The following is a 24472-nucleotide window of genomic DNA, read 5'->3' as shown; positions in this document are numbered from 1 at the left end:
GTAATCTGGTAAAGAATTTCCATCTGTCCTAATTTGTTTTTATAATTGTTTTTTTTTATATTACTTTTCATGTGTATTGAGATAATCATATGTTTCTCTTCTAATACTGTGGAGAATGATGTTCATTGATTTTCATATGTGAAACCAACCTCATATTCTTAGAACATAGTCATCTTGTCATGATATTTATGTATGTATGTTTTTGCTGATGTTTTGTTTGGTGTATTTGCAGATATGTTCATGAGAGAGATTCTCAATTATAATTTTGTTTCTTATAACGTACTCTTAAGATTTGAGAAACACAGCTATGCTGGCCTTATGATTCAGTTTGGGAATTTTTCTGGCTTTTATTTTTCTCTGGAAGAGTTTTTGTAAGTTTAGTGTTATATTCATCCTTAAATACTCTAACATTTTCCAATGAAGCCATTTGTGTTTGGATTTTTGTGAGACAAGTTCTAATGCAGAAACATTCATTTAATAGCTATTGGAATATTCAATTATGTGCTTTTTGTTTATGTGTTAGTTCTGGTAAGCTTTGTCTCCTAGAAATTTCTTCATTTCATGTAAATTTTCAAATTATTTCCTATAAGATTATTCCTAGTATTCTGTTATTAGTTTTTCCAAAATCTGTAGGTTCTGTAATGATGTCTTCTTTTTTTCACTCTTGATATTATAATGGATCTTTTCTCACGTTGCTCTGATTCAACTGACCAGAGTTGCAGGGAATAAAACTTTGGCTTCAATTTTTAAAAATTGTATGTTTGTTTTCTATTTCATCAACTTCTTTCTTCATTATTTCCCTCCTACTGTTTTTTTTTTGTTCATTTTATTGTTCATTTTATAAGATGAGCATCTCATTGACTCTCACTCTTATTTCTTTCCTAATATGTGCATTATGCCTGTCTGTTATTTTTTAGTACAGCTTTAGCAGCATCCCACAAATTTTTGTGTTATATTTTCATTATTATTTATTTTTAAAAATTACAGTGTTTGTTGAACTTTTTCTATGACCCATGAGTTATTTGGAAATATATTGACTGATTTCCAAATTTTTATGTATTTTTTGGTATCTCTCTGTTACTGATTTTAATATTCTTACTGTGGTTAGAGAATATATATATTGTATAATCTCAGTACTTGAGATATACAGAGAATTGCTTTGTGTCTCAGCATATGTCAGTTTTGATACATCTTCCAGGTACACTTGAAAGCATAGATATTTTACTATTTTAGATATTTTTTCCACATATGCCTAAGTTTGATGCTTCACCAGGAAGGAGCATATAGTTCTACTCACAGCTATGATTTATTAAATGCAAAGGATACAAGGTAGAGTCAGCAAAGGGAAAAGGCATATGGGGCAAAGTATGGAGAAAACCTGGTACAAACTTCCAAGAGTCCTCTCCCAGTGGAGTCACATAGGACATGTTTAATTCCTTCAGCAGTGAGTTAAGACAGCATGTATGAAGTGCTGTCTATGAGGATAATTCTTTAGAGACCCACTGCCTAGGGATCTGCACAAGGAATCCATTTTCCCATCATTCAGTTACCAACTGAATAGCCTATGCTTTCTTCATTGAATTGTGATAGATTATCAGAAGTGTATAGTGTATTAAATTTATATGCATATGGATGAGTCTTTGAATTCTGTGTTTCTTTGTGGTCTATTTGGTTTTATAACTTTTACATGTTCTATTTGATACTACTAATTATAGTATATCTTCATAAGTGGTAAGATAAATCCTACTTACTTACTTGCATTATTGTTGACTTTGTTATATACAGACCTTTGTTCCTCAATGCTATTTTTAGAGAAAGTTCATTCTGATTTTTTTTAAAGATTGATTGATTGATTGATTGATTTATGAGAAACAGAGAGAGAGAGAGAGAGAGAGAGAGAGGCAGAGACACAGGCAGAGAGAGAAGCAGGCTCCATGCAGGGAGCCTGATGTGGGTGGGACTCGATCCCGGGTCTCCAGGATCACACCCTGGGTTGCAGGCGGCGCTAAACCACTGCACCACCGGGGCTGCCCAAGTTCGTTCTGATTTATCAAAAGTATACAATTGGCATTTTGATTGGGATTGCATTTAAAATAAGTAGATTGTTTGAATAAAATGGACATTTTTATGATATTGTTTTCCCATTCAAGAAACTGGAATGTCACTCTTTGATTCATATTTTTCTCTTTATTAAAATGTCTCCGTAGAGGTCTTGTATGTTTTGGTTAGGTTAATTCCTAGTTATTTACCACTTTTGTGATTATTGCAAATGATGTCTTTTTTTTTTTTTTTTAACTGTACCTTAATCTTGTTCTTGGTGTAGAGAAATTTTATATTGATAAATTTTTTTTGTCAGTCTTCAGCTTTGTTTGACTCTCTTATTAATTCTACTAGTTTTCTTCTAATCTTTTTGGCTTTTCTGAGTCAATGATGGTCTTATACAAATAGTGGATGCTTTATCTCTTTCCATCCTTTTACCTTTTGCTTTTATCTTTTCTATTCTTAGTAGCCAGAGCCTCTGTGACTAAATTATCTAGTAATAGTGATTTTGGCATCCTTGTTACCAATTTTAGGGAATGCATATTAAGTGCATTGCACTAAGTGTAATGCTTGCTAAAGATTTTTGGAATAATAATCTTAAATACACTCTACTAAGAGCATTTTAGATTATTTTTATCATTATAGATGTTGAATCTTATCAAATTTTTTTTACTATGTGAGTAAAAATCATTATTCTCAATTTAGTGTGGTGAGTTAATAGTTTCTCTGATGAATGTGTTTTTTATTTCTGAGATAAACTCTTTGTGAATATACGGATTTTTTTAATACACTGTTAGATTTAGTTAACTAATGTCTTATTTAGAGCTTTTGCCCCATGCCCATAAGTGAGAAACAATTTTTTCTTGTTCATACTTGGATTTGGGGAGGCACGTTACATTATCCTAAAATGTTTGAGTGCTTTTGCTCTCACTTATTAAAAGCCTTAGCCTATATACATAATCAAGAAAGAAAAAGGATAATTCCAAAAACATCTCATGGTATTGTTTTTGTCATGATCCAGTTAGGAGATAGATCCTACACCAATTACTTTTACAGAGAAAATTTTATATAAAGAATTGATAACCAGTTATAAAATTGTTAACTAGGTAATTGAAAGGAAGGCAGCAACTATAGGAAGGAGCTACCACTCCTAAGGCTGGGAAAACAGGAAAGGTTGAAATTATCAAAACCCAGAAGATGAGCTGTAACTCAGATTCCCTAAGAGGAGTAGTTTGATACTCTGAAGGCTAACTCAGACTTCTGAGAAGGTAGCACTGCTGGGTCTGTGCTGGTGTCCCTGAAGGTTTGGTAAAATGGTGTTCACAGGAATAGCAAACAGATAGGAAGTCCATGGGACAAAAACAGGAAGGAGTTCCTTCTTCCCTCTTCAGTTCTACTGCCCCTAGAGCTTTGCTCTAGCTTTGGCAAAGCCTACCATGTAGCTAAAAAAGTAGTTTGCAGTTGAAGCCCCAGTATTACAAAGCTGGGTATAGAAGCATGATTTTCAAGCTGATAGTAAGTAATTTAATAGGTGGTACAATTGAAAACTAAATTAGGTAATACTTGTAATCCCCCTGTGAGCTACAAAGGACATCATATAGCACATTAAATATTAAGAATAAAATGTTAGTAAAAATTCAGTTTTAAATTTTCTCTAAGATGAAATCATAACAAATATATTTCATTAGGAAATAAGGGTTAAAAATAATTGCATTCAACTCAAGTATTAGGAAAAGATCAACAGAATAAACCCAGAGAGTAAGGAAATTAAAAATATAAGGTTAGATTTAGCAAAATAGAGAACAAAACAATAAAGTTAAAAAATTATTCTTTGCAAAGATTTTTAAGATTATGAAGTCAGAACAATATCCATTTAAGAGACAGGACTATACATACTATGTTGTTTTTGGTGAAAGAGAAAAGATACAAATGAAATACAGAGAGAAGAAATAACTACAGACCAAATAGAGATTTAAAGAACAAACAAATACTCTTCCTGGATGTTAAAAACTCTCCCTTCAGAAGAATAATGTAAAAAAAAAAAAAAAAAAAAAAGAAGAAGAAGAATGTGGGATAACTATCTCACTGACTTTCCTATTAATTTCCTGGGAGCCTCATGATTGACTTTACTTGATTCACTGTACTCTGGTAATGCGTTAACATTTCTGCATAACTACTAAAATAATAGAAAAAGAATGTATAACTCCAGAACTAGTAGAAGGCAAAATGGAATGTAAAAAGAACAAGACAAAAATCAATCTGAAAGAATGCTAGAAAAGGAGAAGGTAGGGATTAGACTATAGCTATGTTAACATTAGTCCAAGTAATTTTAAGGCAGAAATCATTCCTGCCGATAAAAATGAGTACTGCATATTGATAAAATATTCATTGCATTGGGAAGGCATAACTATTTTAAAGGTAGGTATAAAGCAAAACTTTATTCAGGAGAAATGAACAGAACAACCATTTTAGTGAGAGAATTTTATCTCTCTCAGTGTTTGAGGATAGAGAGATTTGAGTAACAAAATCAACCAACTTGACCTAACGGTAATATATTTGGAACACTGAAACCAACAATACATGTTGAAGCACACATAGAACGTTTATGAATTTATAATCTAAAATAATGACACTTAATATAGGCCTTGTTCTCTAACCAAAATTCATTAAGTTAAAAATCAATAAATTAGAAAAATTTTTAGCTTGGAAATTAGGAAACTCTAAATAACTCATTGGTTAAATTTGCAAATGAAAAGCTATTTAGTATGAACAATGCAGATATATCAAAATTTGTGCTAAAGCACTGCTTACAGGAGAATTTATAATCTGAAATTGTAGTTAGAATTGAATATTAGAAGTTAGGAAAGGGTCAAAAATAACATGCCAAGCATTGTCATCAGAAAATAATAATCTCAGAAAACAAATATTTAATACAGATTGGGCAGAAATTAATAGAAAAGAAAAACAATTACAAGAAAGAGGTAGAGTGTTTTGTATGTGCTTCCATAGTAACTGCATGCTCCCTTCCTTGGTACTTCTTCATGGTCATAGTGAGTTCTAGGGTTATCTCAGCCTCTGCTTAGTGTTTTTTTTTGGTCTTATTACTTCTTTGGAAGCTCATCTTGAGTAGATAGTTTACTTCTATTTAAAGAAAAGTTCTTGGTTTTATTGGGGAGGGGAAGCAAAAACTTGCTGGCCTTTTCTAGGTCCCACCTGCTTGCAGTCCTTACATTACCCAAATTATCTTTCAGGGCACCACTACTCTTATACTTGTTTTTTCTAACGTTATCACTGGTTCTTCAGGTTGCTTTTTTTCTCTGTATTTTGTTTCTTTATATATATATATTTAGAAATTATAATAGAATATTAACAATGAAAGATATCCAAAGATATAATTGAGTAAGTTGCTAACAAATTATCAATATGATGCCATTTTTTGGTGAAGCTGAACATAAATCTATTTTATTATGGATGCTTGAAGAAAAGTTGGAATGGATGCTCTTTATAATATTAAATGGTTATCTTTGGATGGTAAAATTTTTGGAGAAATTTTACTACTTAGAATTTTAACTAATTAATTTATTTTTAATTAAATTCAGTTAACATATAATGTATTATTAGTTCCAGAGGTAGAGGTCAGTGATCTTGTTTCTTGATAGTGCTTGTTGAAGATATCCTTAGATATCTAGTGATCTTTGGGTGTTTTTCTCATATTTGAAAGTGGAGCTTCTAAAATTGATTAGGTACTTTGAACTATTGGGGCTTGTGAGCTTGTTTTCTTGTAGTGAGTTTTGCATGGGCCATTTCCTTGGGTGAATGAACCCCTGTCAGTATCCTTAGTCTTTCTTCTGGGGCTAGTACCTTTCTAGAAGGATCTTTTAGCTTCAAATGTGGCACATGTATCCTGATTATAAACTCTGGGAGCAACAGGGAAGAGTAGAGTAGAGGAGGGGAGGTCTCCCTAATCTCTCTATTCAGTACACTTCCCTTGTCTTTTTTTTTTTTTTTTAATTTTTTATTTATTTATGATAGTCACACAGAGAGAGAGAGAGAGAGGCAGAGACATAGGCAGAGGGAGAAGCAGGCTCCATGCACCAGGAGCCTGACGTAGGATTCGATCCCGGGTCTCCAGGATCGCGCCCTGGGCCAAAGGCAGGTGCTAAACCGCTGCGCCACCCAGGCATCCCACTTCCCTTGTCTTTAACTGCTTTGCTACCCTCAATTCAGAAACTGTATTACTTAGAGAAGACATCTTTAGATGTAGAGTATAGGAAAAGTCATCTGACTCCATGCAGTTGGAGAGGGGATCTTGACTTTTCTTTTAATCTAACATTTTTCTAACCCCAATTTTTCTTTTCTTTTTTTTTTTTTTGTTTTTTCCAGAAGTGATTTGTGCTGTCTAGCTTTGAGCTTTTTTGATTATATGTGGGTGCGGTGAATAGAAGGGGATATATGGCATAAATCTGGTTGCTCTCAGATTTTTTTTCACTGTCTGCTAGTGTGTCAGCTTTCCTCGATCAGTTATATTCGGGTATTACTTGTTCATTTGCCGTCCAGCTTCCAAAAATTTTGTTACTGTTATATTGTTTTCTCTCCTATTTACCCTTCTAGGTTTATGCTTCCTTAAAAAATCCCTTGGGGCACCTAGATGGCTCAGTGGTTGAGCATCTGCCTTCAGCTCAAGTCATGATCCCGGGGTGCTGGGATCAAGTCCTGCATCAGGCTCTGTAGAGGGAGCTTGCTTCTCTCTCTGCCTATGTCTCTGCCTGTCTCTCTGAGTCTCTCATGAATAAATAAGTAAAATCTTTAAAAAAAAATCCCTATTGTAGTGGGGTTTTAGGAGGGAGCAAAAGTAAGTGCTTGGATTTAATCTACTGTCTTTACTAGCTTGAATGACTTTACTTCAAACCTTTGTTTTTCAGCTCTTGATTGATATGCTTAGTAGTGGCTCACTTTAATCTTTTAATTTAAATATATTTGAGAAATAGTAGGTAAATATATGTTACCTATCATCATTTGGAATTGTTAAGTTGTGCTGTGTTTATCACAGAATCGGTCTTTGTATTTTACTGTTTCTTAACTTGTGAAAACTCCTGTCTTTATTTTTTTGCCTTTTTTATCTTTGGGAATTACTCCTTTTTTCTTGCTGTCTTCATAGATGTGGAAATTTTTGCCCAACTCTAAATTCTGTAGTTTGCATTTGAAATCACACAGATGTTTTACTATTTTTTTAGGCTTTTTAAAACCATATATTGTCTTTTTTTCCAGACCTCCTCCTCACATGAAAATAATTGGTCTTTTTTATTGTCAAACCTTATGCTTACATGAATGACATAAATGTGGCAGGAAAATTATTTGACTACCTTTCTTTCAGTTTTTAGTATCTCAATTCTGGTAAGAGTGAGGTATATGTTTTAAATTAAAAATAGTGACCAGTATTGCCAGAGAGCCATTTGAGACATAAAGAAGAGTCAGATTCTTCTAGTTTTTTGATTACTTCCACTTATGTAAGGTTTTGTAGGAATTCCTTAAGTTCTTTTGTATTAATGTGCTGTTTAATACAACACAGCACCTTAATTACTGCAGTTTTATCTATTTAGGTTTCTTTATTATGCTACTTACTATACCATTTAACTAAAACATATGTTGGGGAATGAAACAACCTAATTTAATATTAACTTTTATTTTTGTGTCAAAAGTTGTGAGGGTCTGAGCTTTTACCTTGTATGCGAGCTAGCAAATTTTCCAAGTGCTTGCAGAAGATACAATATTCCTGGGTCATGGGGAGTCTGGCTAGCTCAGTCAGTGGAACATGTGATTCTTGATGTTGGGATTGTGAGTTCAGGCGCCACATTGGGCATAGGGCCTACTTGAAAGAAAGAGAGAGAGAGAGAGAGAAAGAGAGAGAAAGACTACTTTAAATAAATAAATCGTCCATCTATCCATCCATCCATCCATCCATCCATCCATCCCTGGGTCACAAAGGATAGAATATCACAACAGAAATAACCAGAGCAGCATTTGCACCAGTTCCTTGAGCCTCACTTTTCACAGAGTGACATGCGGAAGGCTGGGTGACCTCTGTTTCCAGACAAGACATTATAAGAGGAGAACCTTGAATTTAAGGAACCTGAATCTTTTGTAACAGACAGTAAGCATATCTGCCTTTTGCTTCGGGGAGGTGGGGTGGGGAGACAATCTATCTTCTTGTGTATAGACATCCTTGAAAATATATCTGAAACAGAGGCAGTTAGTGCTTTTGCTCAAAAGATAAGCAGAAATGTGAAAGATGTAAAGAATTGTCTTTTCAGCGTTTTGGAAGGCAGATAAACCAACGGGTGTTTGTAAGATGGCTTAAGACATTTTCTGTAGAAAACAATGATTTTTTTTTTAACATATATCTTCGATTTCCTCTTGTGTAGCTATTTTTTCCAGTTTAGTCTACTATCTCAGAGTCCTCCATGAATATTAAACTCACACTGATAGTTTTGTGGGAAAGATTAGTATAGATCATTTTTCTGAATATCATTGAGGTATTCACTTTTTTTCTTACTTGTCAAAGATACCTCCCTTCTGTTTTGGGAGTTTGTGTATGCTTTCCCTTGTATCACTGCTTCTGTTTCTCTATAAAAGTTCAAATAAATGAGATCAAGTACAATGATAGTTATGGTATCATTTTAACTTTGTAAAAAATCCTCAGAGGATTTTTTATTTTTTAATTTTTTTTGTCTTAGACAAAAGACCTTTAATATGATGGGGCTAGCTGGAGTCCTAGGGCAAATTCAGATATTCAGACTGAATTTCTAAGGGATTTCTGAGACCAGAATTCTTCTAAGTGGACCTTCATCATTCCCTGGAACACAAAAGTCTCAGTTTATTAGAAGACTGAGGCGGAGAGCATATAGATAGGGACTTTGCTGCCTAGAAGTCTTTGTCACAGATCGAAGGGCTCTAAATCTTAGTTGTGCAGGAAGCTTAGCTGTGCAGGGCAACTTACTTGTGAAGGAAAGGGAATTGGAATATTCTGTCGGTGTATAAACTGCAAGCAAATAGCAAAAGCAAGAATTTGCATCTGTCACTTTCCAGGACAGCATGATCACTTTTAAGTTATTCCTGATTTCTGTAAATTTGATTTGGTTGAACATTTGGCTCCTGCAGTATTTTACTACTCTGATTCCACTGCTTCATCTCTTTGTATTCTTTTTTTAAAACCATCATTTCTTCTTATGCTTTTTGAATGATGGGCTTTCTTAAGATTTTGTCTTCAGCTCTCATTCTTTCATCCCCGGTCTCTTTCTAGCCTCTTTTCATAGGTCTCTCCTCTTCCTGTAATATTGGATCTCATGTGTATGCACACAACTCTAAAGTCTGATTCTTTCTTGAGTTCCAAAACCACACTTCCAACTGCCAACTGAATATTTCCTTTAAGATGTTCTGCCAATACCTTACAAAATTTATAACTCTGGGTTGAATGTATTAATATAAAGGGCAAAGGCAAGAAGTATGTTATATTTCCCAGGTTATTTTGATAACTCGTTATAGTCTTTTTTGTGGATGTTGCTTTTTAAGTTTTATTTCATGTTTATAAAGTATCCGTCTTTTCATATTTCATATCAGTTTGTAATATTTTTACTACCCAAACTAAGCATTCAGATTCTTGCCTTCCTCTCCTATATTCTTCAGCACTTCCCTTCATTCCCCAGGCTATATATGTGTGATGCTATAAATGTGTGAAGTTTGGGTTTATTATTAGTTTTTTGATAATGATTCAGTTTTTATTTATGGGGCAAAAAATAAATCTTGTATTTCTTTCCTCTTTGCAGGTCTTTATGCTTTACGGAGAGTCCTGAATAAACAGCCTAATCTTTCTGATAGCAAGATGGCTGGGTTGGTGAAGATTACTCTGAATGATTTCTTACAGGGGATGAATGACATCAGGCCCAGTGCCATGAGGGAAGTAGCAATTGATGTTCCAAATGTAAGTCATTTGTACTCCTATGCTAGTTACACTGTTTGAATTGAACTCTGAAAGAAACCGAGACTCCAGGGAAACAACCTGCTTAGGCTAAACTTAGAAAAAAAAAAATTAATTAAAATTTTTATGGGTGTAATTGGAGATTCAGTGCAGTTGTAAGGAATACTTTAGGGTGATCTTGTGTATTTTTCACTTACTTTCCCCTCTCAGTGCTAACATCTTTCAAACAATACTACATCACAAGTGGTATATTCATATTGGTATAATCACTGATCTTATTCAGATTTCCACAGCATTACTTGTACGTGTGTGTGTGTGTTAAGTTTAGTTCTATGCAGTATTATTACTTATAAAGGTTTTCATGCCTATCACCGGAATCAAGATACTGAATATTTCCATCACCACAATGATCCCTTGATTTGCCCCTTCATAACCAAACTTACCTTGTTCCTGTACCCATTTCTAAAATTCTGTCGTTTTAGAAATGCTATGTAAATGAAATTACACAGTATGTAACCATTTGGTATTAGTTTTTCCCCATTTAGCATAATTCCCAAACAAACAAATAATGTCACTCCAGATAGCAATAAGTGCTATGACAAAAATAAAGTAGGACCCTGGAAAAAACCAAAGGACACTAGTGAAAAATTAGTGAAATTTGAATAAGATCTTTAGTTTAGTTAATAATATCATAACAATGCCAATTTGTTCGGAGATTCATCCAAGTTGTTATGTGCAACAATAGTTTGTTCCTTTCTATTGCTGAGAAGTATGCCATGGTATGGCTATACCATAGTTTGTTTAACCATTCATCTGTTGATGGACATCTGGGCTGGTGTCCAGTTTGGGGCAATTATGAGTAAACCTGTTATGAACATTCATGTGCAGGTATTGTGTAAGTGTAGATTTTTATTTCTCTGGAATAAATGCCCAAGAGTGCAACTGCTGGGTTGTATGTTAATTGCCTATTTAGTTTTATAAGAAAATGTCTACTAGGCTAATTTTAGAATTTAAAAAAATCTTCTAGTTATGATGCCTCCACTATTGATGCTTGGTGTTTCCTCAGGTCCTTTTACATTTTCTTCATCATTGACATGCTTTGCAAAATTCACAGATTACCACAGGGACAACACCTTTTATGGATGAATCATCTGCTAGGTTATCATCTGAGTGGGTCTAACATTCTGAAAAAGAGTGGCCTTATAGTTTTCTTTGAATATATTAATATTTCTGGAAAATGAATAGTGAAACAAAACATTGACAGCATGGCCTACATTATATTGGGATAGGGTATAGACTGTTAAATTCGGCTTGATCATCAGGAGGTTTATATCTTAGCGTAGCTGGAGGAAAGTTTACAGATTGCTGTCTGATGGTTTTAGGAGAGCTCTGATGGAAGAAGAATTTTGTGACTGTTCTTTCCCTGTGCTTTTATAATATCACTCTATGAGTTTTTCTTTGTTGAGTTAGTCTTACTGTTTCTGAGATACTCCCTTGCAAAAGCTCTAACATTACAGCTGTTTGAAAACTTAGAGCCTTGTTGGAGAGGCAAGCATAGTTTTGTGCCCTTTCCCCCATTGAGTGTATATTAGTAGTTCTCTTAGTCATTAACTGTTTTTTAATTGCTGTAAGCTAAAACAAAAAAACCCAAAAAACTTAAAGAGTCTAAAAAGATATTAAGTCACTGGAATAGACTCTGTGGAATGATATAGTGGGGAGAAAGAAATCAGTGGATTTGTTTTCATTTTTTTGTTGTTTTGTTTTGCTTTTTTGTTTGTTTTTACTTTTAAAAGTGACTGCTTTTGGAAAATGTGTTTTATGGCCAAATAAGTTTGGGAAATGCTGGTTTAAATAAAATCAGTTGTATTTCTTTGTTGTAGACCTTTTCAGTATCAAAAGATACTTATGGAAACTTATTTGGCCATGGACCATGTGGAGCAAATACTTTCTGCATTTTGCAATGCAGTAGATTGCTGAAATGACTGCAGAGTGTTCCCTTCATTGTATGTTTGCCCTTTTTGCACTGCAACTTTGTAGCTCCTACCATAAAAGAGATGAAGTCAAGTTTTCCACCCCATGTAACTTTCTTTGGCTAATAGAGATCTTAGCAATCATGATGCAATCAGGTTTGAAAGCATTTAGTCTTGCCTTTTCTTGCTGCTCTTTGAAACCCTGAATTAGTTATGCTAAGAAAACTGTGCTAGTTTCTTGGAGGATGAGACACCATGTGGAGCAGAAGTGAACCCTCTTAGATGAGATCCAACCCTTTTAGCCACCCTTCCAATTGTCAAACATGTGACAGATACCTAAACTATCTCATCCTGATTGACATTTACCTAGACCAAAAGAGCCTTCCAGGAACTGATAGAATTGTTAAAAATAACGAATGTCTTTTCTTTTGAGCCACTAAATTTTATGGTAGTTAGTAAGAGCTTAAGTGGCAAAGACGCTTGCTGACTTCTTATAGAACACAATAGTTTTGTAAATTGAGTTGAGACACCGAAGAGATAGGAACATCTCTAAGGACTAGCTTCTAGTTTAGGCAACTTTATGTGATTTTAAATTCTTTTTGAAACTTTTTAAAATTCACTAATGAACTTACAGCTTAACTTTGGGGTTTTACCCAACCTCTGTAACATAATATGCTAACTTAGTATGAATAATTTGACAACTGGAATTATAGAATAATGAATGATTGATGTTGAATTAGTAGAAGCTTTTCGTTTCTTTGAAATTTATGGCCTAAAGTTTGGACACATTGGTATGAATACTTTCACTTGTAGTATTTACCTGTATTTTTTTGGCTACTGTCTCATAATAAAATGGGTCAAGTAGACATGTAGTTGCCAAATGCCACATGGGAAAATATCAAAAATTTCAGATGATAGGGTTATAAACCAGCTACACCACCCAAAAAACACTTTAGTGTTTAGAAAAGTTTAGGTTTGGTTCGACGTGGATTGAACTGGAGGGTTTTATGCTGAGTGAAATAAGTCAATCGGAGAAGGACAAACATTATATGGTCTCATTCATTTGGGGAATATAAAAAACAGTGAAAGGGAATAAAGGGGAAAGGAGAAAAAATGAGTGGGAAATATCAGAAAGGGAGACAGAACATGAAAGACTCCTAACTCTGGGAAATGAACTAGGGGTGGTGGAAGGGGAGGTGGACAGAGGGTGGTGGAAGGGGAGGTGGGCAGTGCCTGGGTGACAGGCACTGAGGTGGGCACTTGACAGGATGAGCACTGGGTGTTATTCTATATGTTGGCAAATTGAACACCAATAAAAAATAAATTTGTAAAAAAAAAAAAAGAAAAGTTTAGGAACTAAAGAGACATACAGCAAATTTTTTAAACTTAAAATCACTGCCAGTAGAGAATGTGTTTAAATACACATTCTCCACTCTTGGAATTGCTGAACTGATTTATTCATCACAGGAACTGGTACTACAACTACATTTTTAATTGCTCTAATGAAAGATTTTTTTCCTTTATTTTCTTTTGATACAGTATTTACAGTCCATGGACTTGTGCCATTTTCCATTTGGCACTTTATTACTTGGCCTAAGGCCATGGTGTACTGTGATGTTACTCATGAGCTCCAGAGTGATTAGCCCTGGTCAAAATCCTTTTTTACATTGCTTTTTATGTTCACTTTAGATTGTAAAAATTTTCCTGAGAAGTCAACATTTCTATAATTGGATTCCTAAACTTTACTCTTCTGCTTTCAGATTATTACAATGACAAAAGTATCTCCAAATTATTTCCGCAGAGGTTTACTACTTACTTTGCTATAGAAAACCTGTTCAAGTAGGTAGTTAATAGTAAATTGAGCATTCAACATCTTTTGAGAAAAGATTTCAGTGTGTGAAATTAAAACTTCTAAATCACACTTGCCTAGTTATATTTAGGTTTAAAAGAAATGTCTTAAGATGGGAATATTGCCAATTATAATATAATGCATTATTAATTTAAGGAGACCACAAGTGTTAGCCACTTACTTAAATGTAATGTTTCCTTTTTGTGGACTTTCTGAGTTGGTGATTATACCAGTTGGTGTATTAAAAGTCAAATGTATTTTACAATTGATTGGTAATTAAAATCAAGTGTATTTCTTTACCACATAAATCTTTAGAATCTTTGACTATGCAAGTATGAATTTTGAAATTTCAATTTTTCACCCAGAAATAACAACTGTTAACATTTTGTTATAGTTCCAATAGATTTTTAAAATTTTTGTAGTTTGTTTTTCTGTGCATGTATGTATTTTTATATAGTTAATCTTAGGATATATATAGTTTTATATTTGCTTTTTTCACTTAAAATTACATAGTAAACATTTTACTTTAAAATTTCTTAGCAAACATCTTTTTAATGACTGTATAATAGACTGTTATGTGGCTAAACTGTAATTGTTTTATCCTTCCTCCATTCTCAAATATCTAGATTTTTTTCTGTTTTTCTTTAATATGATTATACACATATTTATTTCCAAATATTTACATTTATGATCCTAGAAGTAGAATTACCACACTAAAATATGTGGTTTTATTTTATTTTTTATTTTATTTTTTTTAAATATGTGGTTTTAAAGCTTGGAACAAATGTTATTAAGTTTTCCCCCAAAAGATTGTTTTAATCTATAATTAAGTGATAAAAATTTAAAATTACAAAGAGCTTAATTGAAATCTCATTTTATTTTTATTTTAGTCCTCTTTTATTTGCCACTAGAATTTATTTTCTCGACTAAAAAGATCTTTGTCATTATGAGGAATAATACTGGATAATCTTTAAAGCAAGAGGTAAAAAAAGAACATGAAAAAGAACTGTTAATTACATATCTTCTTCTTCCTATAAAAATGTTAAATTTTTAGATAAGGAGTGTAAGCTGGATGATTTTTTAAAGGAATTTTAAGTTCCATGAAAGCAGAAATTCTTACTTTTTATTTTTATCCTTTTATTTTTACCCTAGCATATAACAGATATCAAATCAGTATTTGTTCAATGGACAAATAAAAAACTATAATTTTCACAAAAAAGTCAATTTCACATATATTTAAAGAGTATTGCAGCCTTCTGTGCTAAAGTATAATTTAGTCTATTATTACCTTCATGTAAGATTCTTCAGATGCTTCATATTTTATAAAGCAGGTGGTTTCCTTTGTGAATTTTAACTCTTACCGTTTGTTCAGTGAATTTAACAATTTTGGAATAAAGAAGGATATAATAGTGCTAAGCTGTCTATTCTGGAAGATACACTGTAGTCCTTTATTTTTTCTGTAAAATATGTTGCTTTCTTGATCTATTGAAAATTCTTTTTATTAAGGTAATCCCCCCCAAAATATGCTGCTTTTAGTAGTTGTATTTACATATTATCTTTGCAATAAGTCATTTAATGTATACTATAGCAATTATTACTGATAAATGGCATTCTTAACCAAATATATACAAGTTGACTACCATCAAGTTTAATTCATTAATGCACCTTAATCCATCCCTTCCCTCCTCCCCAGGGTTTCCCTATTTTTTTTTTTTTAATGTTGTTTTAGGTTGTTTCATTATTTGGAAATAATCCATCTTTATACTTTTGGTATTGCTTTTGGAGTGCAGTTTTCAGAATTTGGACATTTAGTTCAGAATAAACTAAAAGCCAATAAAAAGGGCTCTACTTTCATGTGAACTCACTTTTGTAAAGTGAACTGCAACCAGAGCCTCAAGACTAATTGGATAGTCTCAAACCTCTTTGTAAACTTGAATCCGGGTTAAACTTAGAGGTTGTCTGCAGTCAGGTTGAGTGTATACCAAATGTCATTAGTTAAATAAACATACTTCATTTACTCCCATTTTAAAAAGTAGCAAACTTAATTATATGAATAATCCAAAGAGACTCTGTTTCACTGATTACATATTCAAAATTTACTAATGTATTTTCATTTGGCATCTTTTCAGATGAGAATAGAGAACATCAGAATGTGACAAGGCAGTTGAATTTCATAGGATGAGCTCATTAGCATTACTTTTCTTGTGCAGAGATTTGAGTTAAATAGTTTAATTGACCATAATTGCATTTCATTCTTCATGTACCCTCAGGATAATTAGAAGGAATTTGAGTTTCTATTCTTTAAAAACAGTACTGTATTCTGTGTGTTCTTTATTTTTTTACAGATTCAAAGGATTGAGGGTTTTGTGATGCTTTACTAAATAACAGATTGCTTTTTTTTTGGAATAGATATACAACCTGTGGAAATTCTATTAATTCCATATTGGTTCTTGGCAGAGCTTTTGAATTCGGTTTCTTTTGATTTTGCTTCTTGTTGTCTAGACAGAAGAGTGTCTTCTATCACTCCCAAGATCCCAGTCTTCCCTGCCAACTTCTCTTATGCATTTTTATAGTTTTAAGTAATAACAATTGAACAGGAAAGCACATTTGGGAAAGTAGATTACTTTTAACCAGGAAATACTCTGTGCCAAAATCAAGATTGTAGTTTTAACTGTATTAAATATTTTAGAAGTTTAACTCTTTCATTCCACTTTCCTTTTTTCAGGCTTATAGTCTAGAGGAGATATGAGAGAGGTGCAAAAGTTAGTGTAAAGATCAACAGTTTCTGTTCTCAGCTCTAATCCTGGTTAACTGGTGAAATCATACACTCTTCTTTTCAAATGAAAGAAGGAAAGCTCTTAATTTGCTGTTTCTGATATGTGTTTTCTTTTGAATTTATAAGTAATGCTGAGGTTATCATAGAGCATATGCTACACTTGTATATTATGGCTGATCAGTACTCAGTACTTGATGAGTGTTTGATAAAAACACAGATTTTCATTTAGTGCAAAGGAACTCACTGGTAGGGTTGATGTGGTTCTTCTGAGACACTACAGGTCTTTGCTTCACCTTGTACTAATATGGAGTAATTGCACAACCATCTGATCTTGTCCTTTTCCCGCCCAACACTTTGTTGAGTAATTTTTCCAATAGAAATTTCTGATCTGGCTTAAAAGCCATCAGCATGACTACCTGTTGATCATCTCTAGAATGAAGTCTAAGCTCTTTAGCTTGGTATGCATAATCTAGCTCATGCCTCCTTCTTTACTTTCTTCTATTATTCTCTCATGTTGTTGAATCACTCTGTTCTTGCAGATGTTGTCATCTCTGCCTGAAAAGTTGTTTTCTGACTTCTCAGTTACCAGAGATCTTGTAATGTGATCCCTTACACAGACACACAAAATACACATATATCCCTGTGGACCTTTTGTCTTATTCACATTTGTATCCCCACTGCTTGGCAAATGGTAACAACTAAATAAAAGAAGTTTGGGGGCAGCCCTGGTAGCTTAGAGGCTTGGCGCCACCTTCTGCCTGGGATGTGATCCTGGAGACCTGGGAGTCCCAAGTCAGGCTCCCTGCATGGAGCCTGCTTCTCCCTCTGCCTGTGTCTCTGCCTCTCTCTCTCTCCCTCTTTCTCTCTGTGTCTCTGTCTCTCATGAATAAATAAATAAAATCTTAAAAAAAAAAAAAAGTTTGGTAAATGAATGTTTTGTGAAGCATTTGGTTCATAAAGGTTCTTATTTTTCAGAAATAGTTCTTTTACCCCTCCACATAAATATGTTTATTTTTTGGTAACAACTTCATTGAAATACAATTTATATATTGATTCAGTCATTCAAAGGGTATATTTTGGTGGTCAAGGCCATTCCTGCAGTAAGTTTCAGAACATTTTTCTTATTCCAAAAAGAAACCCTATATCCTTTACCCATTATCTCCCATCCTGTCCATCCTCACCAGTCTTAGGCAAACATTTATCTATTTTATATCTATGTATAGTCTCTTTGTGACTGATTTCTTTCACTAGGCATAAAACTTTCAAGGTTCATCCATGCATCATGTATCAGTACTTTATTCCTTTTTATTGCCAAATAATATTCTGTTGTATGGATGTAGCACATTTGATTTATCCATTCATTAGTTGATAGACATTTGGATTGCTTTTAGTTTTTGGCTATTATAATTAAAGTTACATTTGAACATTTGTGTACAAGTTTTTGTTTGAGCGCTTGTTTTCAATTCTTTTGGATCTGGTAGTAGAATTGCTGAGTCATTGGTGACTCTATGTTTAACCTTTTGAGGAACTAACAGTTTTCCAGAGTGACTGCACCATCTTCTGTTCTCACCAACAGTGTATGGAATGTTGCTTGTTTCTGTATGTCCTCACTAAAACTTATTATTTATCTATCTTTAAAAAAAAATTATTTATTTATTTATTTATTTATTTACTTACTTACTTACTTACTTTTGACAGAGCAAGCAAGCACAAGCAGGGGGAGTGGCAGAGGGAGAGGGAGAAGCAGGGTCTCCACTGAACCGGGAGCCTGACATGGGGCTCCATCCCAGGACTCTGGGATCATGACTGGTTAAGCAGATGCTCAACCTACTGAGCTATTCAAGTGCCCTATTATCTATGTTTTGATTATAGCTAGCCCTAGCCTAGTGGGTGTGAAATGATAGCTCTTTGTGGTTTTTGATTTGCATTTCTTTAGTGGCTAATGATATTGAGCATCTTTTCATTGGCTTTTTGGCCATTGTATCTTCTTTGGAGACATGTCTCTTCAGATCCTTTGCCCATTTTTAATTGGGTTGTCTTTTTATTATGGAGTAGTAAGAATTCTTATATTTTCTGGAAGAAGTCCTTTTTCAGATAATGATATCTGATATCAGATATGTATGATTTGCAATATTTTCTCTCATTCAGTGGGCTGCCTCTTTGATTTTCTTGATAGTGACCTTGAAGCATGAAAGCTAGGTTCTTGTCTGACAGAGTCAAAGAATGAATCTAACAGACAAAAGGGAGTGAATAAAAGGATAGTTTTATTAAGTGAGGATACAGGAAAAGCTCTCAAGAGTGAGAGGGGTCCCAACAGGGTTGCCACTGGGAGGCTTGTAGGGTTGGTCTTTTATTGAAAGCTAACCAGGAAACCTAAATAAATCCTTTTAACATCTCTATTGATATCACCCCTGAATAAGGACTAGTGATAACACCTTCAATGGTTTACTTCCTTTTAAGCTCTGGTCATCTTTGTTGGTCACAAGTAGCTATCATAACAAGACCCCACCTCGGAGACCTAAGACTGGATGATCTGGCTTGTTTATTTATCTCTGGTTTCCTCACACTTTCACATTTTGGAATTTTGTGAGCCTAATCCTGTGAACCTCTTTCCCTACCTAGCTGTGCCTGCCCCTTGCTCAAGGTTTAAAGCATAAGTTTTTAATTTTGATGAAGTCCAGTGTACCGGTTTTTTCTTTTGTTATATGTACTTCTGGTACCACATTTGAGAAAGCATTGCCAAATCCGAGGTTATGACGATTTGCCTTATATTTTAAGAGTTTATATTTATACTTTTAGATTTTACATGTAGGTCTTTGACTAATTTTTTCCCCCAGCTAGGGTTAACCCTGCTCTCTTGTATGTAATCATAGCATTATAGAAACTACAATGATAGCTTGCAGCCATGAGAACCATATATGGGGAAAGTGTTGTTGTTGTTGTTTACCTGTGTAAAGTATATAACAAAATTTATCATTTTAACCATTTTTAAATGTATACTTTGGTGGCAGTAAGTATACTTACAGTGCTTTGCAGTCATTACTGCCATCAATCTCCAAATCTCCAGAACTTTTTTTCTCCCAGACTGAAACTCCATACCTATTAAACAACTGTTTATTCCCTCCTTCATCATTAAATATGATGCTAGCTTTTTTTTCTTAAACTGTTCTTTATTAGGATAAGTTCCTTTTTATTTGCTGAGAGATTTGCTATTTATAGTTTGCTGAGAGATTTATTTTAAATCCAAAATGGAAGTTGAATTCTGTTGAATGCATTTCAGTATCTTTTTTTTTTTTTTTAAGATTGTATTTATTTATTCATGAAAGACACAGAGAGAGAGAGAGATAGAGAGAAGTAGATACATAGGCAGAGGGAGAAGCAGACTCCATGCAGGGAGCCCAATAACCTGAGCCAAAGGCAGAGGCTCAACCACTGAGCCACCTAGGTGTCCTGCATTTTCAGTATCTTTGAAATAATCATAATGTGCTTTTTAGTTTGTCAATATAGTGAATCTCTTTTATTTTCAGTGTTAAATCAGTCTTGTATTTCTGGATGAATTTCACTTGACTGTGATATAGTACCCTTTTTATATAATTGCTGGATTTTATTTGCTAATATTTTGTTGAGAATTTTAGCATACAAGTTATGAGAGTTAATGGTCTGTAGATTTTTTTATGAGATTTTTTTGGTCTGGTTTTGGTATTAGGGAAATGCTGGCATTATGAAATGAATTGGAAAGTGTTCTCTCATCATTTATGTGTTGGAAGAACTTGTATAGAATTAGTATTATTTCCTTAAATGTACTCCACTGAAACCATCTGGGCCTAGAATTTTCATTATTTGAAAGATGTAAGTACAATTTAATTTTTAACAAATATAGGACTATTCAAATTGTTTACTTTTTCTTGAGTGAGTTTTGATAGCTTGTATCTTTTGAGGAATTGGTCCATTTTGTTTTACTAGTTGGATTGATGGAGTTAGTCATTAATAGATTTCTGTTGTTACCATTTTCCTGAAGCTGTTTAGCTGGGTACTTGTCTCACAGAGTGGAAGAATGAATCTCACAGACAAAGAAGAGTGAGTAAAGCCATACAAGTTTATTAAGTGAGGTTATAGAAAAAGCTCTCTGGAGGGAGAGGGGTCCCAACAGGGTTGCTAACTTGGACCTCCACTGACAGTCTTTTATTTAGAACTGATCAGGGAGCTTGTGGCCTTACTAGTCTTGTGAAGTCTTGGTTTAAGTAAGGACTGGTGATAACATCTTTAATGGCTTACATCTTTTTTAGGGTCTGATTATTCTTTGTTGGTCAAAGGTGACTGTCAAAAAAAAAAAAAAAAAACCCTCCCCCCTCAACACATACACACCTAGGGCAGAGTAGTCTGGTTTGTTCCCTTATCTCTGATTTCCTGAACCTCAGCATTTTTGGGATTTCTGTGAGTCTGATCACATAGAACCCTACCCATTTCCCCCTATTTACCCCACCTGTCCCTTACTTATTACTGTCTGCGAGATCAGTAATGATGTCCTATATTTTATTTCTCGTATTGTAATTTTTGTCTTTCCTCTCACCACCCACCATGGTCAGTCTGACTGAAGGTCTGTCAAGTTTATTGTTCTTTTCAAATTATCAGTTTTGTGTTTTATTATTTTTCTGATTTTGATTTCAGTGATTTCTGCTCTAATCTTTATTTCCTTCTTTTGTTTGCATGAGGCTACATTTTCTCTTCCTTTAGTTTCTTAAAACAGGAGTTGTGGTTAACGATTTAGGTCTTCTTTTCTAATATAAGCATGCAGTTACTTTAGCTGCATCCCACATATTTGATATGTTGTGTTTTCATTTCCATTTAGTTCACAGTTTTTATAAATTTCCCTAAGACATTTTTGACTTATCACAATCTATCTTCAAGTGATAATATATCATATGTATAGTATAAGAACCTTAAAGCAGTTTATTTGCACTGCCCTCCTCCTGGCCTTTGTGCTGTTGTCATGCATCTTTCTTTCCTTCTTGCTTTTCTTTTCTTTTCTTTTCTTTTCTTTCTTTTATTAAAGATTATATTTATTTATGAGAGTGAGAGAGAGAAAGAGGCAGAGACACAGGCAGAGGGAGAAGCAGTTCCCAGGTCCCCAGGATCACACTCTGGGCTGAAGGCAGTGCTAAACTGCTGAGCCACCTGGGCTGCCTGCATTTTACTTTCAAATAAGTTGTAAACTCCACAGTACATTGTCATCATTTTGCTCTAAATGGATTTTCTTTTAAAGAGACTTAAATAGTAAAATAATAAGATCTTTATATTTACTCAATTTACCATTTCCAGTCCTCCTTAGTCTTTTGTATGGATTCAGATTTGCATCTGGTATCATTTTTCTTTTTCATAAAGGGCTTACTTAACATTTTCTGTAATGCAGACATGCTGATCATGAAAACTCCCAGTTTTTGTATGTCTGAAAAAGGTTTTTTTGTTTGTTTTAGATAGTTTCATTTTTTAGCTAGATAGAGAAATTAGGTTGATAGTGATGCCCTCTTTTCCAAGTTGCTTTTGCTCTATTTTTCTATCTTGCAGTATTTTTGAAAAGAAATATACTGTCTCCATTTCTTTGTTTTCCATATATAATCTTTTTTCTGTGATTGCTTTTAATATTTCCTCTTTATCACTGGTTTTAAGCAATTCAATTATCATGTGTCTTGGTAGTTTTCTTCATGTTCCCTGTGCTGGTTCATTGATGATCTTGTGTTTGTAGGTCTATAATTTTAATCAAAATTGGGATGAGGGGGAAAGCCCTGGCCATTATTTTTTATATTTAGTTTGTTTCTTGCCTCTCTCTCATATTGGGGACTCAAAATATATATGTACATTTGTCTGCTGGATACTGTCTCAAAGCACAGTAATACTATGTCTATTTTTTAATTTTATTTTATTTATTTATTTATTTTTATTTGTTTGTGCCTGCCAGTTTACTAACCTGCTTTATCTCCCTGAAATATCTAATCTTCTATTAGTATTATCCATTGCATTTTAAAAATGATAGACAGTTTTCTTCTCTAAAATTTTGATTTTATCCTTTTTATGTTTTCTTCTTTTCAACTTAGTGTTTTCAGTGTTTCCTTTATTTCAACATATGGAATACATTTATAATGTTTGTCTACTCTATCATCTGTGATTTCTGGATCAGCTTCAATTTATTGATCTTCTTCTTATGGATTGTCTTTTCTTGCTTCCTTGATGCCTGATACTTTTTTATTAAATTCCAGAAATTTTGAATTTTACTTTGTTGGCAGCTGGATAATTTTTATATTCATAAAAATATTTCTAAAGTTTGTTCTGGGATGTGGTTAAGTTACTTGGAAATAGTTTGATTGTTTGGGGGGGGGGTCTTGCTTTTAAATTTTCTTAGGTGGAACTGGGGCAGTATTCTGTATATAACGTTAATTTTTCCCTACTACTGAAGTAAGATCCTTTTCAGTACTCTACCTAATGCCCTGTGAGTTATGAGGTTCCTGTTGAGAGCAAGCACTATTCCTTCTGTTCCTTTTGGGTCTCTGGCCTTTCTCCCACACCTCCCCAGCCTAATTTTTTTTTTTTTTTTCTCACATATGTGCTCTAATAACAGGATATATGAAGGAGATCCTCACCAGATTTCAGGAGTTCTCTCTCTGTGGACTTCTTTTATCTCTAATCCTCTGCTCTATGATACCTAGCCTCTTTGACTTCTCCATACTCCTACTTTATCTTCTCATCTCAGGGGGACTATGGGTTCTGCTTATGTTTCCCCTTCATTACTGTAACCTGTGACCTTTTTCCAGGCTTCTGGTTGAGTATAATCAGTTAGTTGGTTTCTTTTCTCCAGGGATCATTGTCCTTTGTTGCCTGATGGCCAGTGTTCTGAGAGTTGACGCTTCATATATTTTGCAGTTTCTTCAGTTTTTTTTCTTTTTCAGACAAAAAAGTAAATCTTATCTCTTTTACTTATTGGCCAGAAACAAAGGTGTCTATTTGGCAGTTTTTAAGTGTCCCATATTGAATGACCTACATCCAAGCCACAGGGTGAGATATATTCCAATGTCCCATATTAAAATTGCATTAGAATTTCATGTACTTTTCAGACAAATGCTTTGTAGTTTTTTAATGTAGTTTGTTTTTGTTTATTTGGTTGATTGTTTGGGTATTAAGAATAAGGGTATTAACCTTCTGGTTTTGACCCAATAGAAAGACCAGTGCTATAAGGTGGAATGGAATATTATGCTACAGTGGGAAAAATAGAAAAAATAGATTGATTAAACTTAATCTGAAAATTAGCAGATGTCTGAGAACTCTACTATAAGCTGAAGGTAAATTTAAAAAATAAGTTTAAAGGCTTGAGATGAAAGTTTTTTTCTGATATCCAGGGCTATAGATGGGTATTAAGAAGTAGGAGGGGAGTATGTGAGAATATGAGTTCTAGAGAATTCTAGGTGTTTTATAGTTTAATCATCTGTCTCTCTTTGTTGGGGAGCCCCAACACCACCGTTAGGCTTGATTCCCTAGGACAACTAACTGGACTCAAAAGCCATTATACTCATGATTATGATTTATTACAGAGAAAGGATACAGATCAGTATCAGCAAAAGGAAAAGATTCATGGGGTGAAGTCAGAGAAATTAGGCACAAGCTTCTAGGTGTCTTCTTGCAATGGAGTCACATGAGAACATAGCTTAATTCCATCTGAAACAAGGTGACACTATGTGTAAAGTGTTATTGACCAGGGAGAATCATCTGAATTTTGGTGTCCAGGGTTTTACTGGAGGTCAGTCATGTAGGGATACATTAGCTCCATGTCTGACTTAGCTACTTAAATTCCAGCCCTTTCCAGAACAAGAACA

The 24472-nt window shown here is 33.9% G+C and overlaps 1 protein-coding gene across 7 annotated transcripts in view; it reads left to right on the top strand.

The window, feature by feature from the left end:
* The window catches only part of AFG2A (AAA ATPase AFG2A), a 353318-nt gene that overhangs the window by 32335 nt on the left and 296511 nt on the right, over positions 1-24472 (top strand). For all 7 annotated transcript variants that reach the window (XR_013358870.1, XR_013358872.1, XR_013358871.1 and 4 more), the window contains exon 10: positions 9864-10018. Coding sequence is in view for 4 of the 7 variants with exons in the window: in XM_077861116.1 (XP_077717242.1) it covers positions 9864-10018 (155 nt within the window). In the remaining 3 variants the exon portion in view is untranslated. The remainder of the gene's footprint in view (positions 1-9863; positions 10019-24472) is intronic.

This window comes from Canis aureus, chromosome 20 (genome assembly GCF_053574225.1).
Source record: "Canis aureus isolate CA01 chromosome 20, VMU_Caureus_v.1.0, whole genome shotgun sequence".
NCBI lineage: Eukaryota > Metazoa > Chordata > Mammalia > Carnivora > Canidae > Canis > Canis aureus.
The sequence above is the reverse complement of the archived record's forward strand: the minus strand, read 5'-3'. Positions and strand labels throughout refer to the sequence as shown.